Genomic DNA, 23,169 nt, shown 5'->3' with positions numbered 1-23,169 from the left:
GTAAGAAAATACGTAAGTTCTAAAAGATTTCCATAAAAAGACACAGTTAAAATAAATTTCTGGCAGTTAAAGGAATAACCTTTAGCTGCTATAACACTGTGCCATCTGTGTAGTTGTTTCCCAATGTTTGAGGTCGGTGTTCCACTACCAGTACAATAGAATTAATTTAAAAAATGAATCCTAGACTCCTAAGTTATAATTTAGGAGTCACAAATTTTACTGTCCTCAGTAATAACAACAACATTGGCAATAGCCTTTAGAAGAATTTTCCTTTGTTATAGTAGATCCAAATAACTGGCTACATCTCCAAACCCCTTTACATGTGAAAGAGATGACACACCTATATTGTAGTCATTTCCTTTGGGATAAAAGAGCCTCAAAGGAGAAAAACAAAACATATCTATTTTTCTACATGATACAAAAGTAACTGAGGCCAGGGAAACACTACAATGGTACTAAACAGATATGTGCGTATTGAAAAATTGGAAATATATGTTCAAAAGCTAATCTTCAAGCCTAGCTGATTTGGCTCAGTGTATAGAGTGTCGGCCTGTGGACTGAAGGGTCCTGGGTCCGATTCTGGTCAAGGGCACATACCCGGGTTGTGGGCTCGATCTCCAGGGTGGGGCATGCAGGAGGCAGCCTATCAATAATTTTTTCTCTCTGGGGAAGCATGAGACTTGGTCGGAAAGTTTGTAAGGACATTTCGAGAAAAGGGAAGTGTGCAGAAAGCCGCCCACACTGTTTATCGGAATTCTGACTTAGGAGTGCTGATGTCGGCACCCCTAATTATTCCTTGACCTTTCCAAACAAGTCTGTGCACATGCTGACCCCCGAGTGTTTATTGGAATCCTTATGCTTAATCTCTGGGTGTCCTTGCTTAAAGGACACTACAAACACATGTGCCCTCCCACTATTACTTATCCTACTGATTGTACCTAAACAATAAACTTTATCTCAAACTGCTGCTACAAAAGCCTAATGAGGCAGGCAATTGGGGCTGTTTGGTTCCTTTAGCCAGGGAGTCCCTTAGCCCTCTCTTTCATAGCAAACATTGTGTCGGAGTAATCCATTCATTTGTAGCTCAGGGTATGCTGGTCAGCTCTGGCATCTCTCATCATTGATGTTTTTATCTCCCTCTCCCTCTCCCTTCTTCTCTGAAATCAATAAAAACATTTTTTTAAAGCTAATTTTCAGTGAAGTAGCGTAACACCTAAGAATACTACTAAAATTTTTTTATTAATCTTAGTTACCCAGTTAGACAAACAGCCTTTATAGAAAAGAAGGTAGAATCAAGCTCCTAATACTAATGACTAATTTCTTAGCTAGTCACTAAATTTGTGTTTGTCTATAATACAAGTTTGACAGATATGTAATTATCATACAGAAGTATCTCATATTTTTTAAAATTTCAGAATGGCTCTATTGTTTTTCCAGCCTTGATAATGATTTGAAATCTGAAGTCTATCAATCTCCTTTATGGATAATGATGTTTTATCTACAGTTTCAATGGCATTTCTGATGAGATTTCTACTAGCGCTCCCTATTCCCCTCAGCCATATTCTAATACAAGGTATCATGCCCTTACTCTTTAGGGACTTGAGATCAAAGCCAATGGATAGTGAACAAACAGTAAAGAGCAAAAACTATACAATTACAATGAAATTCCAATTTGATAGCCACCTAAGATACAATTTACAGTGGCCTACATAAACTTATTTATATGGGACTATTATAGCCCAATTTCTTGACCCAAAGAATAATTACAGAAGCCATTTAGTATAAAAAAATTTTAAATAGCATTTCACTTACAGCATGAAAGTAAAAAACTTAAAGGTCTATACTACTCAATTAGACATCTACATGAGTGTTTTCAAACTGAGCTTTAAAAAGTCTTTACCACAATCTTCTGTGTTTTCATTTCTGATAACTATAAAAATTAGTAAGATGTTCCTCAACTTACAATAAACTTATCATATATTGAAAATATCATTCAGTTGAAAATGCATTTAATAAACCTGACTTATAGAACATCATAGCTTAGCCTAACCCAGTGGTCGGCAAACTCATTAGTCAACAGAGCCAAATATCAACAGTACTATGATTGAAATTTCTTTTGAGAGCCAAATATTTTAAACTTAAACTTCTTCTAACGCCGCTTCTTCAAAATAGACTCACCCAGGCTGTGGTATTTTGTGGAAGAGCCACACTCAAGGGGCCAAAGAGCCACATGTTGCTCGTGAGCCACAGTTTGCCGACCACGGGCCTAACCTACTTTAAATCTACTGAGAACACTTATATTAGCCTACAGTTGGGCAAAATATCCTAACACAATGAGTATACTGTAGAGTATCTGTTGTTGAACCTCATGATCTCATGGCTGACTGGGAACTGCAGCTCACTGCCACTACTCAGCATCACAAGAGTATTGTACCACACATTGCTAGCAGGAGAAAAGAGCAAAATTCAAAATTCAAAGTGAAGTTTCTAGTGAATGGGTAAATTGAACCATCTTAAGTCAGGGACCACACACGGAACCAGCTCAGTAACAATGTTAAGTACAAATGCTACCAAGCTATTTCAGTGCCCATGTTTTTGTTTATAATCAAGTTGGCACCAAGCACTTACCATTACTTATCACAGAAGAGCCTTTATCATGTAAATTACATAAACGTGAAGTAAGATCAACTGACCTCCTGGCACGTGCTGTACAAATGAAGGTTTCCCAGCAGTCAGAACAGAAAGAAAGTGGTGAGATGACAGAATTAACATATTCCACATAGTAGTGTATGCATGCCAAACTTAAAAAGAATCTATACCTTGTCAGAACCATCTTCACATTGTAAGTAGTAACGCACTTTTAGCAAGGCACTATCATTCATCACATTAAATGAATGTTAATTTGGATTTTATTGTTTTCTTTGTATATAATTTGCAATTTTTTTTGGAGGTATAGTTAGTTCTGTACAATTTTATACCTAAGAAGTTCATACCTAGTTTTAGGTTTGGCACATTAAATGACATTATGATATAACTAGACACCCGCCCGATGCACAAAATTTGTGCACTTGGTGGGGGGGGAGGAGTCCCTCAGGCAGGCGTGCACCCTCTCGCAGTCTGGGAGCCCTCGGGGGATGTCAGACTGACGGCTTAGGCCCACTTCCCCCAGAAGTAGTGATACGTGCTTGGTGCAGGGTGCAGGGAGTGGGCCTAAGCCGGCAGTTGGACATCCTTAGTGCAGCCGCGGAGGTGGGAGAGGCTCACACCACCACCGCTGCACTCGCCAGCCGTGAGCCCAGATGCTCCCCATGTGGGAGCGCACTGACCACCAGGGGGCAGCTCCTGCATTGAGCGTCTGCCCCATAGTGGTCAGTGCACCTCACAGCAACCAGTAGACCAATTGATTTGCATATTAGCCTTTTATTATATAGGATACTTTAAACACTGGAATTCTGGGCTTCCCCTCCCTCCCTTCCACTTTCTCTAAAAATCAATGGAAAAAATATCCTCAGGTGAGAATTAACAAAAAAACAAACAAAAAATCCAGTAACAAAAAATTCTAAGGGTGATAGTAAGATCAACATTGAAGAAGCTGATCATAAGCTCACACAGGAGTGAAATAACTAAAACTGAAAGGTACTAACTGGCCAAGGAAAAATGGAGAAGTAGAGTTCAGATTAAAACAAGAGAAGAAAAGTGCAGAAGTAAAGTGGTAGATGAGGCTGAAGTTTGTCTTCACTGTGGTTGAAGACAAAACACTTTTAAATTCAATGTTATGGAGGTGGTGCAGCTCTTAGTAATGAAAAAGCAAAAAACAGTATAGCTCAATGGCTAACATAGAGATGAAACTCAATGAAAAAGGAAGAAATGCAAATATCCTTTCCCACACCCATATGGCAGAAAACTCTATGAATGCCTACTCCACAGAGCCTAATACTATGTTATACATCTCAAAGTACTCAATAGACAACAATGGAAAAGCAACCCATACATCATCTGCTTGCTCCTAAATTTCTTCAATTATTTCTTCATTTAACTAACCATTATTGAGCACTATTTAGAAGGCCAAGTTCTGGGAGGGGAAATGGTAAGAGTAGTTGTTGTATTAGTGATGCAATTAACATTTATCAAGTTCTTATGACAGCTAGGCATTGTTTCAACAAATGTGCATTTAACTCATTTAATTGTCAAAATAACCCTATAAAGTAGGTATTTTATTTTCCTTGTTTTATAGATGAGGACACTTGAACTGAGAGAGAATAAGTTCAATGTCAAGAGTTGGCACCAAAGTCAGGTTCTTCATCACACTTCACTATCTGTAAGATGAGAATCTTTACCTTTTTGTCAGTCAAATTAACATTTAGTTACAAATTTCTAAGGTCCTATCCTCTGCATGCTTAACTTTAGAAAAAAATATATTCGAGGGTATAAAGAATTATTTTTGCCCTAGCCAGTTTGGCTCAGTGGACAGAGTATAAAGAATTATTTTGGCCTAGCCAGTTTGGCTCAGTGGATAGGTTGGCCTGCAGACTGAAGGGTCCCAGGTTCGATTCTGGCCAAGGGCACATGCCTGGGTTGCATAGATCCCCAGTAGGGAGTGTACAGGAGGCAGCCGATCAATGATTCTTTCTCATCATTGATGTTTCTATCTCTCTACCCCACTCCCTTCCTCTCTGAAATCAATTTTTTTTTAAGAAAGAATTATTTTGTATCACATGTATTTTAAAATATGAAAACTATCAGAGTCTAAGACTTCTCAAAGTTATCTTTTTCTTCCTGTTATTTCCAAAGACACATAAGCTATCTTCTTAGCAAAAGCTCATAAATGCCAAAATTGGATCAAATTAGGTTCCTGACCTTTGGGAATTGGCATCCTAAGTGGGGAGGTAGGAGTTATACATACTTTAAAAGATAAATAAGAAGACTTGGTGAACTGTGCAATAAGTATGGTATCCAAAGGAAAAATATCACTTTGAATTTGGGGAACGGGGAAGGAAGGGTCAGTCTGGGGTGCTCCACAGAAGATGTTGGCCCTGAGCTGGGCTTTGAAGAAAAGGAGCAGTGTGCAAAGGCAGAGTAGAGCAGATGGTATTTCAGAAGACAGAACATCATGCACAAGAATGTGGAGACCAGAAATGAAAAGATGTGTTCAGAGGAAAGAAAGCAAGCAGCAGCACTCTAGTAGGTTTATGTAGGGGTATAGTGGCAGAAATGTCAAGAAGAGCAAGCTGTGTTGAGTATCTCAGTGGTTGAGCATCGACCTATGAACCAGGAGGTCATGGTTCGATTCCCGGTCAGGGCACATGCCTGGGTTGTGGGCTCCATCCCCAGTGTGGGGCATGCAGGAGACAGCCAATCAATGATTCTCTCTCATCATTGATGTTTCTATCTCTCTCTCTCTCCCTTCCTCTTTGAAATTAATAAAAATATTTAAAAAAAAAAAAAAAGAAGAAGAGCAAGCTGAGATTAGACCATAGAGAGACTTGAATGTCAGTCTAGCCAATTGTGGAGGGAATTTCATCTATTAAGATTCTTAAATCACTTAAATTCATATAATATTGAATGTCAACAGTAACTAAAAGTTTTAAAATACAAAGAAGAAACAAAAATCACTTATTTTTTTACTGAATCACAAATCTGCTGAAATGATGCTATAGTAATTAATTAAACTGCCTAATTTAAAAAGAAACCTACAGAAATTATGAAATTGCTTTTAAAAAACATAGAGGATGTGGAGAAAAAGGAATCCTCGTTCACTGCTGGTGGGAATGCAGACTGGTGCAGCCTCTGTGGAAAACAGTATGGAGTTTCCTCAAAAAGTTAAAAATGGAACTCCCATTTGACCCAGTGATCCCACTTCTAGGAATTATATCCCAAGAAATCAAAAACACCTATAAGAAAGGACATATGCACCCCTATGTTCATAGCAGCACAATTTACCATAGCTAAGATTTGGAAACAGCCTAAGTGGCCATCAGCAAATGAGTGGATTAAAAACTGTGGTACATCTACACAATGGAATACTACACTGCTGTAAAAAAGAAGGAATTCTTACCATTTGCAACAGCATGGATGGATCTGGAGAGCATTATGCTAAGCGAAATAAGCCAATCGGAGAAAGATAAACATAAACTGATGAACAAAAATAGATCCAGAGACAGAGAAGCATCCATCTGACTGTCAAACCTCAGAGGGAAGGCGGGGGTCGGGGGATGGGGATAGAGATAAACCAAAGGACTTGTATGCATGCATATAAGCATTACCAATGGACACAGTCGAGGTAAGGGCATGTGCTGGAGGGTGGGAGTGGCCGGAGAGAGGTTAATGGAGGAAAAAATATATATATATTGTAATAGCTGTGTATGGGCCGGGGCGGGGGGGGGAGGGGGGCAGTACTTGAAATATTAGGGGGACCACTCTGTAAAGTATATGTTGTCTAACCACTATGTTGTGTACCTGAAACTAATTCAGAATAATATTGAATATGAACTATAATGGGGGGAAAAAGATGGAAAAATTGTATATTATGTTTTTCATCATCATCATCATCATAAAAAATAAATAAAAAGCATAGCTCATACAGTAATTTGTAGATCTCCTAGTTCAGCTCGTATTCATTTCTTAATCTCTTAATAACCATATCTTGGAATAATGTTTTTTAAGCTTCTATTTGAACACTTTCAAGTGATGGGGAGCTCCCCATGTTGTAGGATGCCCTATTCTACCTTGTCTTTTCAAGCCAGTTCCTGGTATGGGACAAAGATAAGTAGAGAGAAAGGGTCATAAAAGATCAGTTTTCTATAATTCAATCCTGTAAGTCAAAACAAAATCCTAAGTATGCCACAATATAAGCTCTTTCATTGGAGAATAAACAGAGAAAACTATCTTCAGTACGGCAGAGTACACATTTGGTGTTTTTGTCACCCAGCGTCTTTTGTTCCTTATTCTGACTTTACAGGGGGGTGGGGGAAACCACAACCATCTTCCACCCCATCAGCAATGTGTTCTGATGAAGCAGATAACATACTGGCTCCAGGGGTAGAACATGACCATGACACTGTGATTGGTCAGGATTGGAAAAATGACTGATGAAGATCATCACAAATCCTATTAATCCTATCACATCTAGAAAGTTCCAACAAGAGTAAGATGAAATTGTTGCAACCACCTTACCACCAAAAAAAAGGAGAACCTAACTAAAAATGAAGCCAACCCAGAACACGAACCAAGAAATGGAGAAGGGGGATCTGGGTCCTCATGACATTGTTTAAGTTGCTACTTCAAACCACACTTAAGCGAGATTTGCTTTTTTCTTAATCAGTTTGGGTTTTTTCTTTCCCTTTCATCTCAAAGAGTACTATCCAACACATATGGTAATTGCCAAATCCCTTAACAAAAAATGTATGTCAACTTCTCAGCACACATCTGTTGTCAATGCTTTTTATGTAATTTGGTTATATCAATAACCAACTATAGGCACTAAATTTAAAAAAGGAATCTGGCACATTTTAACATAGCACTTCCCTTCAACATTGCCTTACACTGTCTTGTTTCTAAACAAAAATCAGTGTTTTACCCTACAGAAAACACAAGAAAATAACTACAACTTTACTATATACTAGAGGCCCAGTGCACAAAATTCGTGCACGGAGGTGGGGGGGGGGGTCTCCTCAGCCTGGCCTGCGCCCACTCACAGTCCAGGACCCTTTGGGGGATGTCTGACTACCAGCTTAGGCCCGCTCTCCGCTCCCGCCACTGCCACTTCGCTTGCCAGCCATGAGCCCTGCTTCTGTCTCCTGGTGGTCAGTGTGCATCAAAGCAACTGGTTGTTCTGGTCATTCCATCATAAGGGTCACTTAGGCTCTTATTATATAGACTAGAGGCCCGGTGCATGAAATTCGGCGGGGGGGGGGGGGGGGGGTGGTCCCCTGAGCCCAGCCTGCATCCTCTCCAATCCGGGACCGCTCAGGGGATGTCTGACAGCTGTTTAGGTCCAATCCAGGGGATCAAGCCTAAACTGACAGTCGGACATCCCTCTCACAATCCGGGACTGCTGGCTCCTAACTGCCCCCCCTGCCAGCCTGATCACCCCTAACTGCCCCCCTGCTGGCCTGGTCGCTCCCAACTGCCCCCCACCACCACTGGCCTGGTCGCCCCTAACTGCCCCCCCCCCGCCAGCCTGGTCGCCCCTTACTGACCCCCCCTGCCCGCCTGGTCGTCCCAATTGACCCCCTCACCGGCCTGGTCTCCCCCAACTGCCCCCCCCCCCCCGCTGGCCTGGTTGCCCCACGCAGCCTGCTGTTCAGTCGTTTGGTCATCCCTCACTAACCCCCTGCCGGCCTGGTCGCCCCACACAGCCTGTGTTTGGTCATCCGTCCAGTTGTTTCAGTTGTGCCGGCCCCTGGCTTTTTATATATTAGGATTATATCTAAAAGGCTAAGTGACTGACCATTGTCTGTTTGACCATCCATCCAACCAACCAGCCGGTACATATGACATGCACTGACAATTTAAAAATAAACGTTGACTCGCGCATGCACAGTATTTGTCCCTGTCTGACACTGGCCTCCCATTTAAATTAATTCCAAGACAGTTTCCTGTGATGCCAACATTTGTGATGACTATTAATAAATAACAAAGACAAACTCTAGACAGAGTAGGAATATTCCTACCTGAACCCATTTTCGGACATGATCAGTTATATGTTGCTTTCTCTCGAGTTCGAAGAGCATATGACGTTAAAGTTGTAAAAACTTCATCACAAGGGAAATTAGTCAAGCACTCTAAATGTGTTTTTACTCTTAATGTGGCATATAGGGAGATATTAGAATAAGTTTAATCAATTTACCAGTCATTGTTTTTAGCAATGTTTTTATATCATATTTTTGTTGATTTTATATCATGTTTTTGTTGTTTTCTTCTACTTAATTTCCTTTCAATGTGTATGAATCCATGCACTGGGCCACTAGTATATTATAACACTGTAAATGCAAGAATAAGTGACTCAGAAATGAAAAGTTTTCATTACATCATATCACAGTTATTTAAGAAAACAGCAAACAAAAACTAATGAACTATCCACAAGCCATATAGGCTCTTACTTGAAGCTGAAGAGTATGCCGAAGAATTGTTTCTTCTAAGGCATGGATCCACTTCTCTCGCTCATCAGCATCACGAGCTGGAATAAAAGATTATAAAAATTAAAATATTAATTTCTACAATATAGCTCTATAATATTGAAAGTAAAATCTTAAACCATGATGCTAATAAGAGGTTATTAGTTGTGCATTTCCTTAATAGAGTCACCATTCTATCCTTCCCAAATATGCAATCTACTCATAGCAATTTATAACAAAGGGAATAACTATGTTCAATAATAGCCAAGCTTACCTTTCCACTGAGAACTAGAAAAGCTGGAATAATTATTTAAAAACACCTGGCTGAAGCTATTGGAAAAAAAATAGTAGTAAAGAGTTAACAGGGCAAGATCTAGGAGAAGACAAACATCCAAAAGATAAGCCTGGTATTTAGGGCCACTATTCTTCTAACAGAATGTAAATTCCAGGAGAGGAATTGTGACTAAGCAATTACTCAAAAGCCTTGTCAGTACGTGTGGGCAGGCGGTATATAAGAACCTCTATGTACTTTCTATTCAATTTTCCTGTGAACCTAAAACTGCTCTAAAAATAAAGTCTATTTAAAAATAAAAATATAGAGGGGATAAATGGTGATGGACAGAGAGTTGACTTGGGGTGTGAACACACAATTCAGTATCCAGATGATGTGTAATGGAATTGTGCACCTGAAACCTATATAATTTTGTTAACCAATGTCACCCCAATAAACTCAATAAAAAGGAAAAATAAATAAATAAAAGAGACCCCCAGAGAGCGCTCTCACCCCTCTTCCACAAGTGGATTCAATGAGAAGATGCCCATCTACCAGGAAACACATCCTCACTAGACACTGAATCTGCTGGCACCTTGATCTTGGACTTCCTATCCTCTAGAACTGTGAGAAATAAATTTCTGTTGTTTATAAACTAAACAAACAAACAAACAGCCTTGTAAGGCCAAAAGTTAGAGAATGTGGCCCACCAACTTTGAGGACTTTCATGTTTTGATTGGGACCTCAAAGGGTTGCACCTTGAGATTAAGAATAAAACAAGCCAGGTGGCTCAGCTAATTAGAGCATCCTCCAGTACACTGGAAGGTTGCGGGTTTGATTCCTGGTCAAGGGCTCGTACCAGGGCTGTGGGTTAGATCCCTGGCCGGCACATGCAGGAGGCAACTAATTGATGACACAATGATATTTCTCTCCTCCCTCCCTCCCTTTCTTTCTTCCTTTCTTTTTCTCTGTCTGGCCACTCAGTGTATATCTGCATGAAACTATAATTTCTTTATATATTTCAACCAAAACAACAAGCACAAAAGACTGAATGCAGAATCCAGCTATCTTCTATTAAGCCAAACATTTAAAAGGTTACAAAAATGTTAAAAGATGTCATTCTTCTGTGGGGTTTTTTATGTGTGTTTGCTTGCTTGCTTGTTTGAGAAAATGATTACTTCCTCATAAGATGTTACTAGTATAATTAGTTTGTTATTGACATATTAAGTCAGGATTGGGGAAACTTTTTTTTCTGCCAAGGGCATTTGGATATTTATAACATCATTTGATTAATATTATTCACTTAATATAAGTGTACATTGCTATGAAAAAACTCCTAAATTTATTGAATTTCGAGTCCCTCCTGCAGTTGCCTTGGCAGGGCCAGACCAAATGATTTCGTAGGCCTTATACGTCCCAGACATTCCCATCCGTTTAAGTTAATAAATAAATAATTTTTTAATCCCTCAGTTTTCATTTTTAACCTGATAAATACCAGGTTTAACTCATTAAACAAAAGCTCTTTGGAGTCCTCAATAAATTTGGAAAGGGGTCCTAAGACTAAAAAGTTTGAGAACCACTGTTATATATGTGACATCTTATTTGATTACTTATTGATTGCCTCCTCTACTAGAATGAAAGCTTCTAGAAATCAGAAGTTTGTTGGCTTATTCGTTGTTGTATCTCTAGAACTTAGCAAAGCACCTTGCATGTTTTATAGGTAGTCATTATATATTTGTGAGGGGGTATGTGATGGGTAGCTAGAAGGATGCTGAATAAAAACCTTCCACTTAGATAATTAAGTGGTTGGAAATGCCGCTGATTATAATTTGTAACCAGTTTGGACAGGATGGGTGATCAGAGGGTGTTTTTGTTCTTTTTAATCCTCACCTGACATGCTTTTATTAATTTTAGAGAGAGAAAACCATTGATGTGAGAGCAAAACATTGATCAGTTGCCTCTCACATACGCCCCAACTGGGGATCAAACCTGCGACCTTTTGGTACTGGATGATGCTCCAACCGAGCCACTCCAGCCCTGGCAGAGGGTATTTTTAAAAGAAGGTAATAAAGAGGTGTGGAGAGAGAAAAACCAATTCATATGACTAAATCTAAAGTAATATAAACCAATGTTTTGATGTTCAGAAGATTTAAGAGCCATAGTTTAAATAGACTGCTTATCATAATTAGAAAAGTAATGACATCAGATTAGAGAATGATCTATGCACTTTATTATACTATCAATACATCTATAACACTATAATGCTCATTATTTTTACTTTTTTTTTTCCTTCCATGGCTCAGCTGCATATTCCCTGAGGTCTGGGATGGAATCTGATGCATAATTTCTTAACTCTCAAAGCTTGGCATGTTCTTAGCAACTAACTGAAACTAGTAATTACCAGACAAATAATATTTTTGTCATCTCTTCAAATGATAGGAGATCTCCTGGCCAGCATATACTAAAAACTGATCCCCAACCCATCATATTCCCCATATTCATTTCTCCCCTGAACTTACCCCATACACACACACACACACACACACACACACACACACACACACACACACACACTTTTAAATATATAGTCTACTGCCATTGGAATCTTTATTTGCTTTATTTATTGGTATATCCCAAGCTCCTAGAATCATGCCAGGCAAACAAGTGCTCAATAAATATTTGTTGAATGAGAAATAATGATCCATTGATTGCATTATTTAGGTATGGTTCCATTTCTATATTTGGAATATAAAAATAGGTTGGATTTCCTAAGAAATCATTATTTTTGCTTTTAGTATCCCTTAAAGCTGCCATAAAGGCCCCCTCAAAGATTTATGAATAGTTTTAGCTGAAGTCTCCAAAATGTTGAGTAAATATTGACAAAAGTGTTTCTCCCGCACAACTTCCACTTTGACTATCTGAAGCAATACTGAGCTTCTCTTGGACAGAGTCAGCATTGCTTTGGGCAACTGGTATTTTTGATTCAGTCAAAGCAGACAATGAAAATCAGATGTAGATTAATGGGTTCTTTTCAAGTCATTCTACAATCATAAATTTCTAAATCAACTTATTCCTAATCAATGAAAATCCTCACCAAGTTTATATGTAAATGTATCCTAATAATTTTAGTTTCTGCAGAAGATGTTTCCTAATTACTTTAATTCCATGTTTTGGTAAAGGCACCACTATTCCTTAATCTTGAATTTAAGAAAAATTAGGATTTCAGTTTGCAATCTTTAAGACCTATAATACTGATGGAGGGTAGAAAAAGTATGGGGAATAGGATGATTTTAGAGAACTCATCCAGACATCAATAAAAAGGGCAATTTGGCAGAACAGAGACCAGAAAAGGGAGAGAAGGATACATACAGCCCTGGCCAAGGAGCTCAGTTGGCTACAGGGTCATCCTGATATGCCAAGGTTGTGAGTTTGCCCGCCCCCTCCCCGCCCCCAGTCAGGGCACATATAAGAATCAACCAGTAAATGCATAAAAAAGTGGAATCAGAAATAGGTGTTCCTCTCTCTCTCTCTTCCCCTCTCTCTCTCTCTCTCTCTCTCTATTCCTCTCTCTCTCTCTTCCTCTCTCTCTCTCTCTCCCCTTTCCTACTTCCCTCCCTCCCATTTTCCTCCCCTCTTCTTTTCTCTCTCTCAAATCAATTTTTTAAGAAGATACATATAGAAACTGTAAAATGATCTGGACTATGTCAGTGACTTAGAAGATGGAGAAAAGGTAATGTAATAGACATTGTGACTCATTTGATGTATAGACAATGTAAGGGATGCAGATGTAGGGAAAGAGAAGGCTTCAAATTTGATAAATTGGGTAAGTAAAGGTGCTACTCCACAACATAGAGAATATAGGAGGAAAAAACAGATTGGGAGTGAGAGGTTAAAAAATTGTATTTTGAGTTTAAAAAGACTCAGATTCAATTCTGCAATTAGGCAAATCTGATCTCCTGAAGAACCTTATTATAAAAAGTTTTACTGAGTTTATTAATTAACAGCACTCAAATATATGTTGATAGAAAATACTCCCTTTTCCAGGAGAAGCCAACAAGTAGAAGACATCTTTAATGTATTCTGAGGAAGGGAAGGGAGAGAGGGATGGAAGTAGGTAATTTTGAGAAGCTGAAGCCATGTCTCAGTTCAGGAGGAGAAATATAGAACTTCAAAAACACTTTAGCTGGCCCTGAACAGTTTGGCTCAGTGGACAGAACGTTGGCCTGCAGACTGAAGGGTCCCAGATTCGATTCTGGTCAAGGGCATGTACCTTGGTTGCGGGCACATCCCCAGTGGGAGGTGTGCAGGAGGCAGCTGATTGATGTTTCTCTCTCATCGATGTTTCTGGCTCTTTATCCCTCTCCCTTGCTCTCTGTAAAATATCAATAAAATATATATTTTTTAAAAACGAAAAACACTTTAGCTGATTACCAGGGTTTAGGGTTGTTCAGAAAGGAAGAATAACATTACAGAATCACTCAACTTTTGAGTCAGGCAATGAAAGGAAAAAGAGAAGAAATTAAAACATGTTAGAAAATTCAGGAAGAAAACTAAAGCAGGGCAACTAAAATATATACATAAGAAAAGAGAATTCTCTACTTTATTTTGTTATATACCTCCAAGGCAAACAAGGCCAAAGTAGATGTGGCCTAACATGACAGAATCCTACCTAATAAAACAGTAATATGCAAATTGACTGTACCTTCGCTACACCCATAAGCCACACCCACCAGGCATGCCCACCAGCCAATCAGGAGCAAATATACACATTAAACCAGCAAAGATGGCGGGGGGTTGGGATCCAAGCAATGATGGTGGACTGGGGCAGGCGGTTAGCGCCGCCAGCTGCCTGACCAGGTCCACGATCAGGGATCAGGGACCAGGGCAGGCAGCGTGGGTTAGTGCCCGCAGCCGCCTGACCAGGTCCCGGATCGGGGCTTGGAGTCTAGCATAACAAAAAGAATATTCAGCAAAAGCAGGAGACAAGGTTTCATAAGTTCTCCCCCAGGTCACCACTGTTCTCTTATACATTTTAATTATCCCAGACTTTGCCTGATGGGATTTGATTTGAATTATGCCTGATAGAAATTACATGGCATGAATTGTAGGCTCATTCTTTGTGTGGTTGCCTGAGAAAGGCCTTGGAATGAGAGAAGGCACTTTTATTTTCCTTTTTCATTCTATAGAGACTGAGGAATTACAGTTATATGAAGAAGTTAGTGAGAGAATGAAAGTCTCATGCTGTATTTTTCTGTAAGTTTTATCATGTGGACTATCAAAAACTTGGTGGGATCCTTTTCAAGAGGTGTTACAAAAATTATGTTGGAATTAACATTCAAGAGTAAAAGGAGAGAAGTGAGTGGTGGGTAAAGGAAAGAACTTTGTCCTAGAAACCAAATAGAAGCCACATAAACCTTCAGATTCTTACTCATTGTGCTTTGGAGGTATTAAAGGATAATTTTTTAAAAAGGTAAAATCATGACTCATAATCTGTATAGATAAAAGGCTAAGTGACCAACATTTGTCCATCCATCCGACCAACTGGTTCATATGACGCACACTGGAAATTTAAAAATAAACTTTGACTCGCACACGTGCCATACATATAAAGCTCTCGCTGGCGCTAATTTGAATGTTGCATTTGGTGGGAAAGTTCTTTTCAGAGGGGATATTTGTGTCACCATGCTATACGATTGGCCATAGTACAAACGAGTTTAAAGTACTGTAGTGTTTGGGGATGTTTCAGACAGTTGTCTCTTAAAACAAATATGAGATCAGAGGATTCTGCTTATAGTGAATGGTTAGTAAAACTTGGAGATGGCAAACTTGATAGCAGTTTTCATTTAGGAATGGATATTATTGAAATTCCCCTATGAAATGATTTTTAATTAATCTATTATTAAAGCCACCTTTGGAAATAGTATATCTATAGATAATATTAAAAATATATCTAAACGTGCAATTCTTTGTCCAAAAAATGAGCACGTTCAAAAATTAAATGAAAAAATTTTGGATATACTTGATGGAGATTTTCACACCTATTTGAGTGATGATTCCATTGACTCAACAGATGATGCTGAAAAGGAAAATTTTCCTACTGAATTTCTTAATAGTATTACTCCTTCTGGAATGCCATAAATTAAAATTGAAAGTGGGTGCAATCATCATGCTATTGAGAAATCTTAATAGTAAATGGGGTCTTTCTAATGGTACCAGGTTTATTATCAAAAGATTGCGACCTAACATTATCAAAGCTGAAATATTAACAGCATCTGCAGAGGGAGAGATTGTTCTGATTCCAAGAATTGATTTGTCCCCATCTGACACTGGCCACCCATTTAAATTAATTCGAAGATAGTTTCCCGTTATGCCAACATTTGTGATGACTATTAATAAATCACAAGGACAAACTCTAGACAGAGTAGGAATATTCCTACCTGAACCCGTTTTTGGACATGGTCAGTTATATGTTGCTTTCTCTTTTTTTTTAAAGTATTTTTTAAAAATATTTTATTGATTTTTTTACAGAGAAGAAGGGAGAGGGATAGAGAGTTAGAAACATCAATGAGAGAGAAACATCAATCAGCTGCCTCCTGCACACCTCCTACAGGGGATGTGCCCGCAACCAAGGTACATGCCCTTGACCGGAATAGAACCTGGGACCTTTCAGTCCACAGGGCGACGCTCTATCCACTGAGCCAAACCAGTTACGGTTGATGCTTTCTCTTGAGTTCAAAGAGCATGTTACATTAAAGTTAAAGTTGTAAATACTTTATCTCAAGGGAAATCAGTCAAGCACTCTGAAAGTGTTTTTACTCTTAATGTGGTATACAGGGAGATATTAGAATAAGTTTAATCACTCTATCAGTCATTATTTGCATCAATGTTGTTTTTATATTATGAGTTTGTTATTGTTGTTATATCATTTTGTTATTGTTTAGTTATTAATAAAATTATGTATTATTTTCATATACATTGTACTCATTTCCTTTTATCTCTCACACTTTTATTATAGAGAAAGGACAAATAGCAATATTAAAATATTTCATCTAATTAATTCCCTTTCAATGTGCACGAATTTTGTGCACCGGGCTACTAGTCATATTAATAAGAAATTATAATGATCTATTTATGTTACGTCAAATAAAATGTTTAGAGAGTTTCTGAACATAGATTCCTAAAAGGAAAAGACTTAATTTGTTCACAGTATGTAAGATGTTATTCCTTACATATTGAAGGTGTAGAAATCCTTTAGACTTTAAAAAAAGTATGTAAGTATATCTTCAGGGTATAAAGTACAGTAGAGGCACTTCTGCATTATAATCTTACAATATTCATAGTAAACAACCTTTCTGAAGGTCTCTCTTTGCCCTCAGTAGCTCTCTAAGGAATTCTGCTCAGGGTAGAGAGAGAGCATTAACTCCTTGCTTCTTTCTCTACATTTAGCTGTAAGCCCTTAATATAGTATTTTTTTAAAAATATATATTTTATTGATTTTTCACAGAGAGGAAGGGAGAGGGATAGAGAGCTAGAAACATCGATGAGAGAGAGACATCGACCAGCTGCCTCCTGCACACCCCCCACCGGGGGATGTGCCCGCAACCAATGTACATGCCCTTGACCAGAATCGAACCTGGGACCTTCCAGTCCGCAGACCGACGCTCTATCCACTGAGCCAAACCGGCCTCGGCTTAATATAGTATTTTTACCTTTCTTTAGGAAAGCATATATTTCCAGATCAAGACTGCAGTATAAAAACTCAGACATAACCTCAGTATATTCCACAAGCTTTAACTCTATCTTGTAAAACAGCCTAGATCAAGTAAAATGTCATTGATTCAGCCCTCCCTACAATTTAGGACTCATATTTGTAATAATTTATACCAAAGCACTATGCTTAAACCAATTCCCTAAGTACAAAATGTAAATAACATTAAAAAATTCTTATTAAAAAATTCTTAATGAGTGGCAAGAAATATTCAGAGTGATGAACAACAAGAATCTACAACCAAGATTACTTTACCCAGCAAAGCTATCATTCAGAATTGAAGGTCAGATAAAGAGCTTCACAAATAAGAAAAAGCTAAAGGAGTTCATCACTACCAAACCAGTAGTATATGAAATGCTGAAAGGTATTCTTTAAGAAGAGGAAGAAGAAGAAAAAGGTAAAGATAAAAATTATGAACAACAAATACATATCTATCAACAAGTGAATCTAAAAATCAAGTGAATTAAAAATCTGAAGAACAGAATAAACTGGTGAATATAATAGAATCAGGGGCATAGAAAGGGAGTGGAATGACAATTCTCGGGGGGAAAGGGGTGTGGGGGGTGCAGGAAGAGACTGGACAAAAATCGTACACCTATGGATAAGGGCAGAGGGTGGGTGGGAATCAGGTGAAGGGGAGCTATGGGGGGGAAAAAGAGGAACAATTGTAATAATCTGAATAAAGATTTATTAAAAATAAAAAATTAAAAAATAAAAACAAATCTTAATGAAAATCATGCTAAAAATATTAGAACATTGTTAGTTTAGTTCTAGTGTCTATAATAAAGCTAAAAAATGGCATCTCTTTCCAGATTGCCTGCAACTCAGATTTGCTTCCCACTGTCCACCATGAACTAACCTGTCCATATTACTAACACTCAACTATACATTACACTTATAGCACGACCTTGATTTATCTCATTACTTAAAAGTGTAGATTCCTAAAAGGAAAGGACTTAATTTGTTCACATTCAAAAGTTCTGCAAGATGGCTCAAAAGTTCACTTCAAATAGTCATTTTCTATACTCCTATTATTTCCATTAAAAAATCAGAGTATACCTTGTGCAAGTAAAAGTCAGTCATTATTCTGTTTTTTTGTTTTTAATCCTCACCTGAGGATATTTTTTCCAATGATTTCCAGAGAGTGGGAAAGGAAGGGAGAATGGGGGGATAGAAGAGAGGAAGAGAGAGAGAGAGAGAGAGAGAGAGAGAGAGAGAGAGAGAGAGAGAAGAGACAGAGACAGAGAGACAGACAGAGAGACAGACAGAGAGAGAATCAATTGGCTGCCTCCTGCACATGCCCCTGGAACCTGCAAAGGAGGTACATGCCCTTGACCAGGAATTAAATCCAGACCATTTGGTCTGCATGCTGATGCTCTAACCAGCCAGGGCAGTTATTATTTTTTGATCCCTGCTATTTGCCAGGCATCATGTTAAGTATTTATATGCAATCTGTGTAATCTTACAACAATTGTAGAGGTCAGTATTGCCATTCTCATTTTACTGGTGACCCCCTGCTCCACAATTAGGCTTCTTAGGTAGCAGGACTTCCTTTGCAATGGAGGAATAAAATTGAGAAGATATGTTGGTTTGTTTTCTTTGACAACTTAGGTATGCTTTCTCAGCTGACATATTAAAAGAACTCTGCAGCCTTGGCTGGGTAGCTCAGTTGGTTGGAATGTCTCCTATAAAACAAAAGGTTGCCTGTTTGATTCTGGGTTAGGGCACATACCCAGATTGTGAGTTTGATCCCCAGTCGAGGAACATACGGGAGGCCACCAATCGGTGTTTCTCTCTCTCTCTGTAAAATTCATTTTAAAAAAAAAGAACTCTGGAAACCAAGATGGCGGCATAGGTAAACACCTAAACTGCTGCCTCGTACAACAATTTCAAAACTACAACTAAAAGACAAAACGAACATCATCCAGAACCACAGGAAGGCTGGCTGAGTGGAAATTCTACAACTAGAAGGAAAGAGAAAAGCACACTGAGACTCAGAGGAGCTGCAGGAGGCAGAGGTACTGAAATGCGTGCGCAGAGAGGACTGGCAACTGAGTGCGCGGCTGGCTTTCTCAAGCGGGAGGGAGACAAAAGCTCCCAACTGCTCTGAACTCCAGTTCTGGGCGAGACTATGGGGACTCAGACTCATACGGGATGAAACTGGACTGTCAGGAAAGAGAAAAGCACACTGAGACTCAGAGGAACTGTGGAAGGCAGAGGAACCGAGGCGCGTACGCGCAGAGAGGGCAAGCAACTGAGGACACGGTTGGCTTTCTCAAGCGGGAGGGAGACAAAAGCTCCTGACTGCACTGAACTCCAGTTCCGGGCGAGACTCTGGGGACCCAGACTCATTCAGGGAGAAACTGGACTGTCCGGCAGCAGGCAGAACTCGAGGGTGGCTTTCTCTCAGAGGTACTTGCAGCGATTACCACGGGACACTGAGACACAGGGGCCTATTAGGGCAGGGCTGATGGGAAACCAATGCTGTCTGCTCCGCCCTGAGACTCTGCCCCATTCAAGCTGAGCACAGAGGCTTTTGCAATTCTTCTCCCATAAGGGTATCTCCAGCACAGAAGTTCTCCCAGCGTAGACACAACTTATCCTCACAGCCAATTGGCCTGGAGGCCAATTCCTCCCAGTGATACCAACAACAATCAAGGCTTAACTACAACAAGACTGTGCACACAGCCCACAAAGGGGTGCACCAAGAGTGTCCACCTCAGGTAACTGGAGAGGCTCAGCCACTGGGCCCTATAGGACACCTAGCACACAAAGCCACTCTATCAACTCAGGGAAGCAGCCAAAATGCAGAGACAAAGAAACAGATCACAAATGAAAGAAATGGAGGAGGAGAAGAAACCAAGATGGCCACGTAGGTAAACACCTAAACTGCTGCCTCGCACAACAATTTCAAAACTACAACTAAAAGACAAAACGTCTATCACCCAGAACCACGGGAGCTGGCTGAGTGGAAGTTCTACAACTAGAAGGAAAGAGAAAAGAGCATTGAGATGTGCACAAGCGCTGAAAAGCTGAGGTATGGAGGCGCGCAAATGCGGCTGGTGGCGGGTGATTGGATATGCTGCTTTTTTCCAACCCGAAAGGAGACAAGCTCCCGATTACTCTGAAATCCAGTTTCTGGGGAGACGCAGGGGACCCAAACTCCTACGGGGAGAGACTGGACTTTCGGCCCTCGGGTAGGAAAGTGAAGGTGACTTTCTTGCAGAGGTGCGCCCAGCAATCATTGTTTACTGCGCTGGAGCGCGGGATGCGGGGACTTGGAAACGCGGAAACGCAGAGAAGGCTGACTGGCAGCCATTCCTGTTTGCCACACCCTAGCCTAGTGACGCCCTGAGACTCCGCCCCACACAATCTAAAAACATACCCAAGCTCTGGGAAGAGGCTTTTGCATATAAATGGCCTGCCCTATCGCAGCTTAACCAAACTAACTGCAGCTCCAGTCAGACAGCTCCAAAAGCTCCAAACCCCAAGCAAAGAGGAGAAAACTAGTTCTTGCTGTAGATCCTACTGGGTGGCCTCAGACAGTAGCTGACCTGCACCCCATTGGAGATCCAGAAGCTAGTGTATCTAGTGGTCTGTGTGAGACGACACCAGATTTCAACTACTCTCATAAGGGACACATTCAAGAGGCAGACTCAGTGAGCACCAAAGCCCCACTGAAACAAGTCCTGCCCCATAAGCGTGTCTCTAGCACAGCAATTCTTCCATTATAGACACAGCGGGTCCTCACAGCTAATTGGCCTGGAGTTCAATGCATCCCAGTGACACCAACAACAATCAAGACTTAACTACAACAAGGCTGTACACACAGTCCACAAAGGGGTGCACCTAGAGTGTCCACCTCAGGTAACTGGGAGGCTGACCCATTGGACCATATAGGACACCTAGCACACAAAGCCACCCTACTAACTCAGGGAAGCAGCGAAAATGAGACAAGGAAACAGATCACAAATGAAAGAAATGGAGGAAAACAAACAACTGGATATAGAGTTCAAAACCATGGTTATAAGGTTTTTCAAGAATTTCCTAGAAAAGGATGATAAATTTAATGAGACCTGCGAGGATATGAAAAAGGACCAACTAGAAATTAAACATACACTGACTGAAATAAAAAATATTATACAGAGACCCAACAACAGACTAGAGGAACTCAAGAATCAAGTCAAAGATCTGAAATACAAAGAAGCAAAAAACACCCAACCAGAAAAGCAAAAAGAAAAAAGAATCCAAAAATATGAAGATAGTGTAAGGAGCCTCTGGGACAACTTCAAGCGTACCAAAATCAGAATTATGGGGGTGCCAGAAGAAGAGAGAGAGCAAGATACTGAAAACCTATTTGAAGAAATAATGACAGAAAAATTCCCCCACCTGGTGAAAGAAATAGACTTACAAGTCCAGGAAGCACACAGAACCCCAAACAAAAGGAATCCAAAGAGGACCACACCAAGACACATCATAATTAAAATGCCAAGAGCAAAATACAAAGAGAGAATATTAAAAGCAGCAAGAGAAAAACAGTTAATTACCTACAAGGGAGCACCCATACGACTGTCAGCGGATTTCTCAACAGAAACTATGCAGGCCAGATGGGAGTGGCAAGAAATATTCAAAGTGATGAATAGCAAGAACCTACAACCATGATTACGCAGCAAAGCTATCATTCAGAATTGAAGGTCAGATAAAGAGCTTCACAGATAAGAAAAAGCTAAAGGAGTTCATCACCGCCAAACCAGTAGTATATGAAATGCTGAAAGGTATTCTTTAAGAAGAGGAAGAAGAAAAAAGTAAAGATAAAATTAGGAACAACAAATACATGTCTATCAACAAGTGAATCTAAAAATCAAGTGAATTAAAAATCTGAAGAACAGAATAAACTGGTGAATATAATAGAATCAGGGGCATAGAAAGGGAGTGGACTGATAATTCTCAGGGGGGAAGGGGTGTGGGGGGTGCGGGAAGAGACTAGACAAAAATCATACACCTATGGATGAGGACAGTGGGGGGGGGGAGGTAAGGGCAGAGAGTGGGGTGAGAACCAGGTGGAGGGGACCTATGGGGGGAAAAAGGAGAAACAATTGTAATAATCTGAACAATAAAGATTTATTAAATTAAAAAAATTGTAGCACATTTAGTGTTAAGGGTAAATGTTCATAACAATATTTTAAATTGAAAATCTGAAAACTTTATTTAAACAAAATGGCTCAATTATTAAAAATACACACGTGCACACACACACAACTGAAGGATCAGAAAGAAATCCACAAACATGTTACAAATAATTATCTTTATGTGACAGGATTATGAGTGATTATTGGTATTATCTTTATAATACTCTATATTTTCCCAAATTCTACTAAGCAAGTACTAATTTTACTACTTAGAAATTATAGAGAAGGGAATGGTAGGATAAAAACATAAATTACTAACAAAAAACATAAAACTAAAAGTACACTCTAATCCTAGCTACTCACTAAGCCAAAAAGTCCACACTTGGTTAAACTTGGGAAAATTATCATTTCAAATGTTCAGGGAGCAAGTTAGGAAGAAGAAAAACATACTAGTGATAACCAATACTCCTACAATACAACAGACCCCAATATATGAATTCAGTGGCATTTCCCCACTTAATACCTACTGAAATTATAACAGATATTTAGAGAATTAGTTATAGCTAATTATACTTCCCTTACATGAAGTCTAAATGGTTATTGATTTTGTTTTTATTTGAGAAGTTATCACATAAAAATCAAAAATATAAAACTGCAGAGGGAAATTTTTTAAGTCAATAACCAACGTAAGATAATGGAATCTTTTTTACTAATGATAATGCTGAAATGGTTGTTTTTAAAGCAAAAGACACAAGCAGGCAACTACGGGTTAGTCTAATGACGTACTGCCTATTCTTCTAAATGATTAATGATGCAGATGTGCCATGCTGAGTTGATTCATGTTAATGCAGTAGGGCAATGCTGCCCTAATATACTTGATCAATA

General features: G+C 39.4%; 1 protein-coding gene across 2 annotated transcripts in view; it reads right to left on the bottom strand.

Moving 5' to 3' along the window:
* Positions 1 to 23,169, bottom strand: part of OSBPL9 (oxysterol binding protein like 9) — a 132,919-nt gene that overhangs the window by 65,213 nt on the left and 44,537 nt on the right. For both annotated transcript variants that reach the window (XM_079776922.1, XM_079776925.1), the window contains exon 4: positions 9,102 to 9,178. In XM_079776922.1, coding sequence (XP_079633048.1) covers positions 9,102 to 9,178 — 77 coding nt within the window. The remainder of the gene's footprint in view (positions 1 to 9,101; positions 9,179 to 23,169) is intronic.

The sequence above is a fragment of the Cnephaeus nilssonii genome (assembly GCF_951640355.1).
Source record: "Cnephaeus nilssonii genome assembly, chromosome: 7".
NCBI lineage: Eukaryota > Metazoa > Chordata > Mammalia > Chiroptera > Vespertilionidae > Cnephaeus > Cnephaeus nilssonii.
The sequence above is the reverse complement of the archived record's forward strand: the minus strand, read 5'-3'. Positions and strand labels throughout refer to the sequence as shown.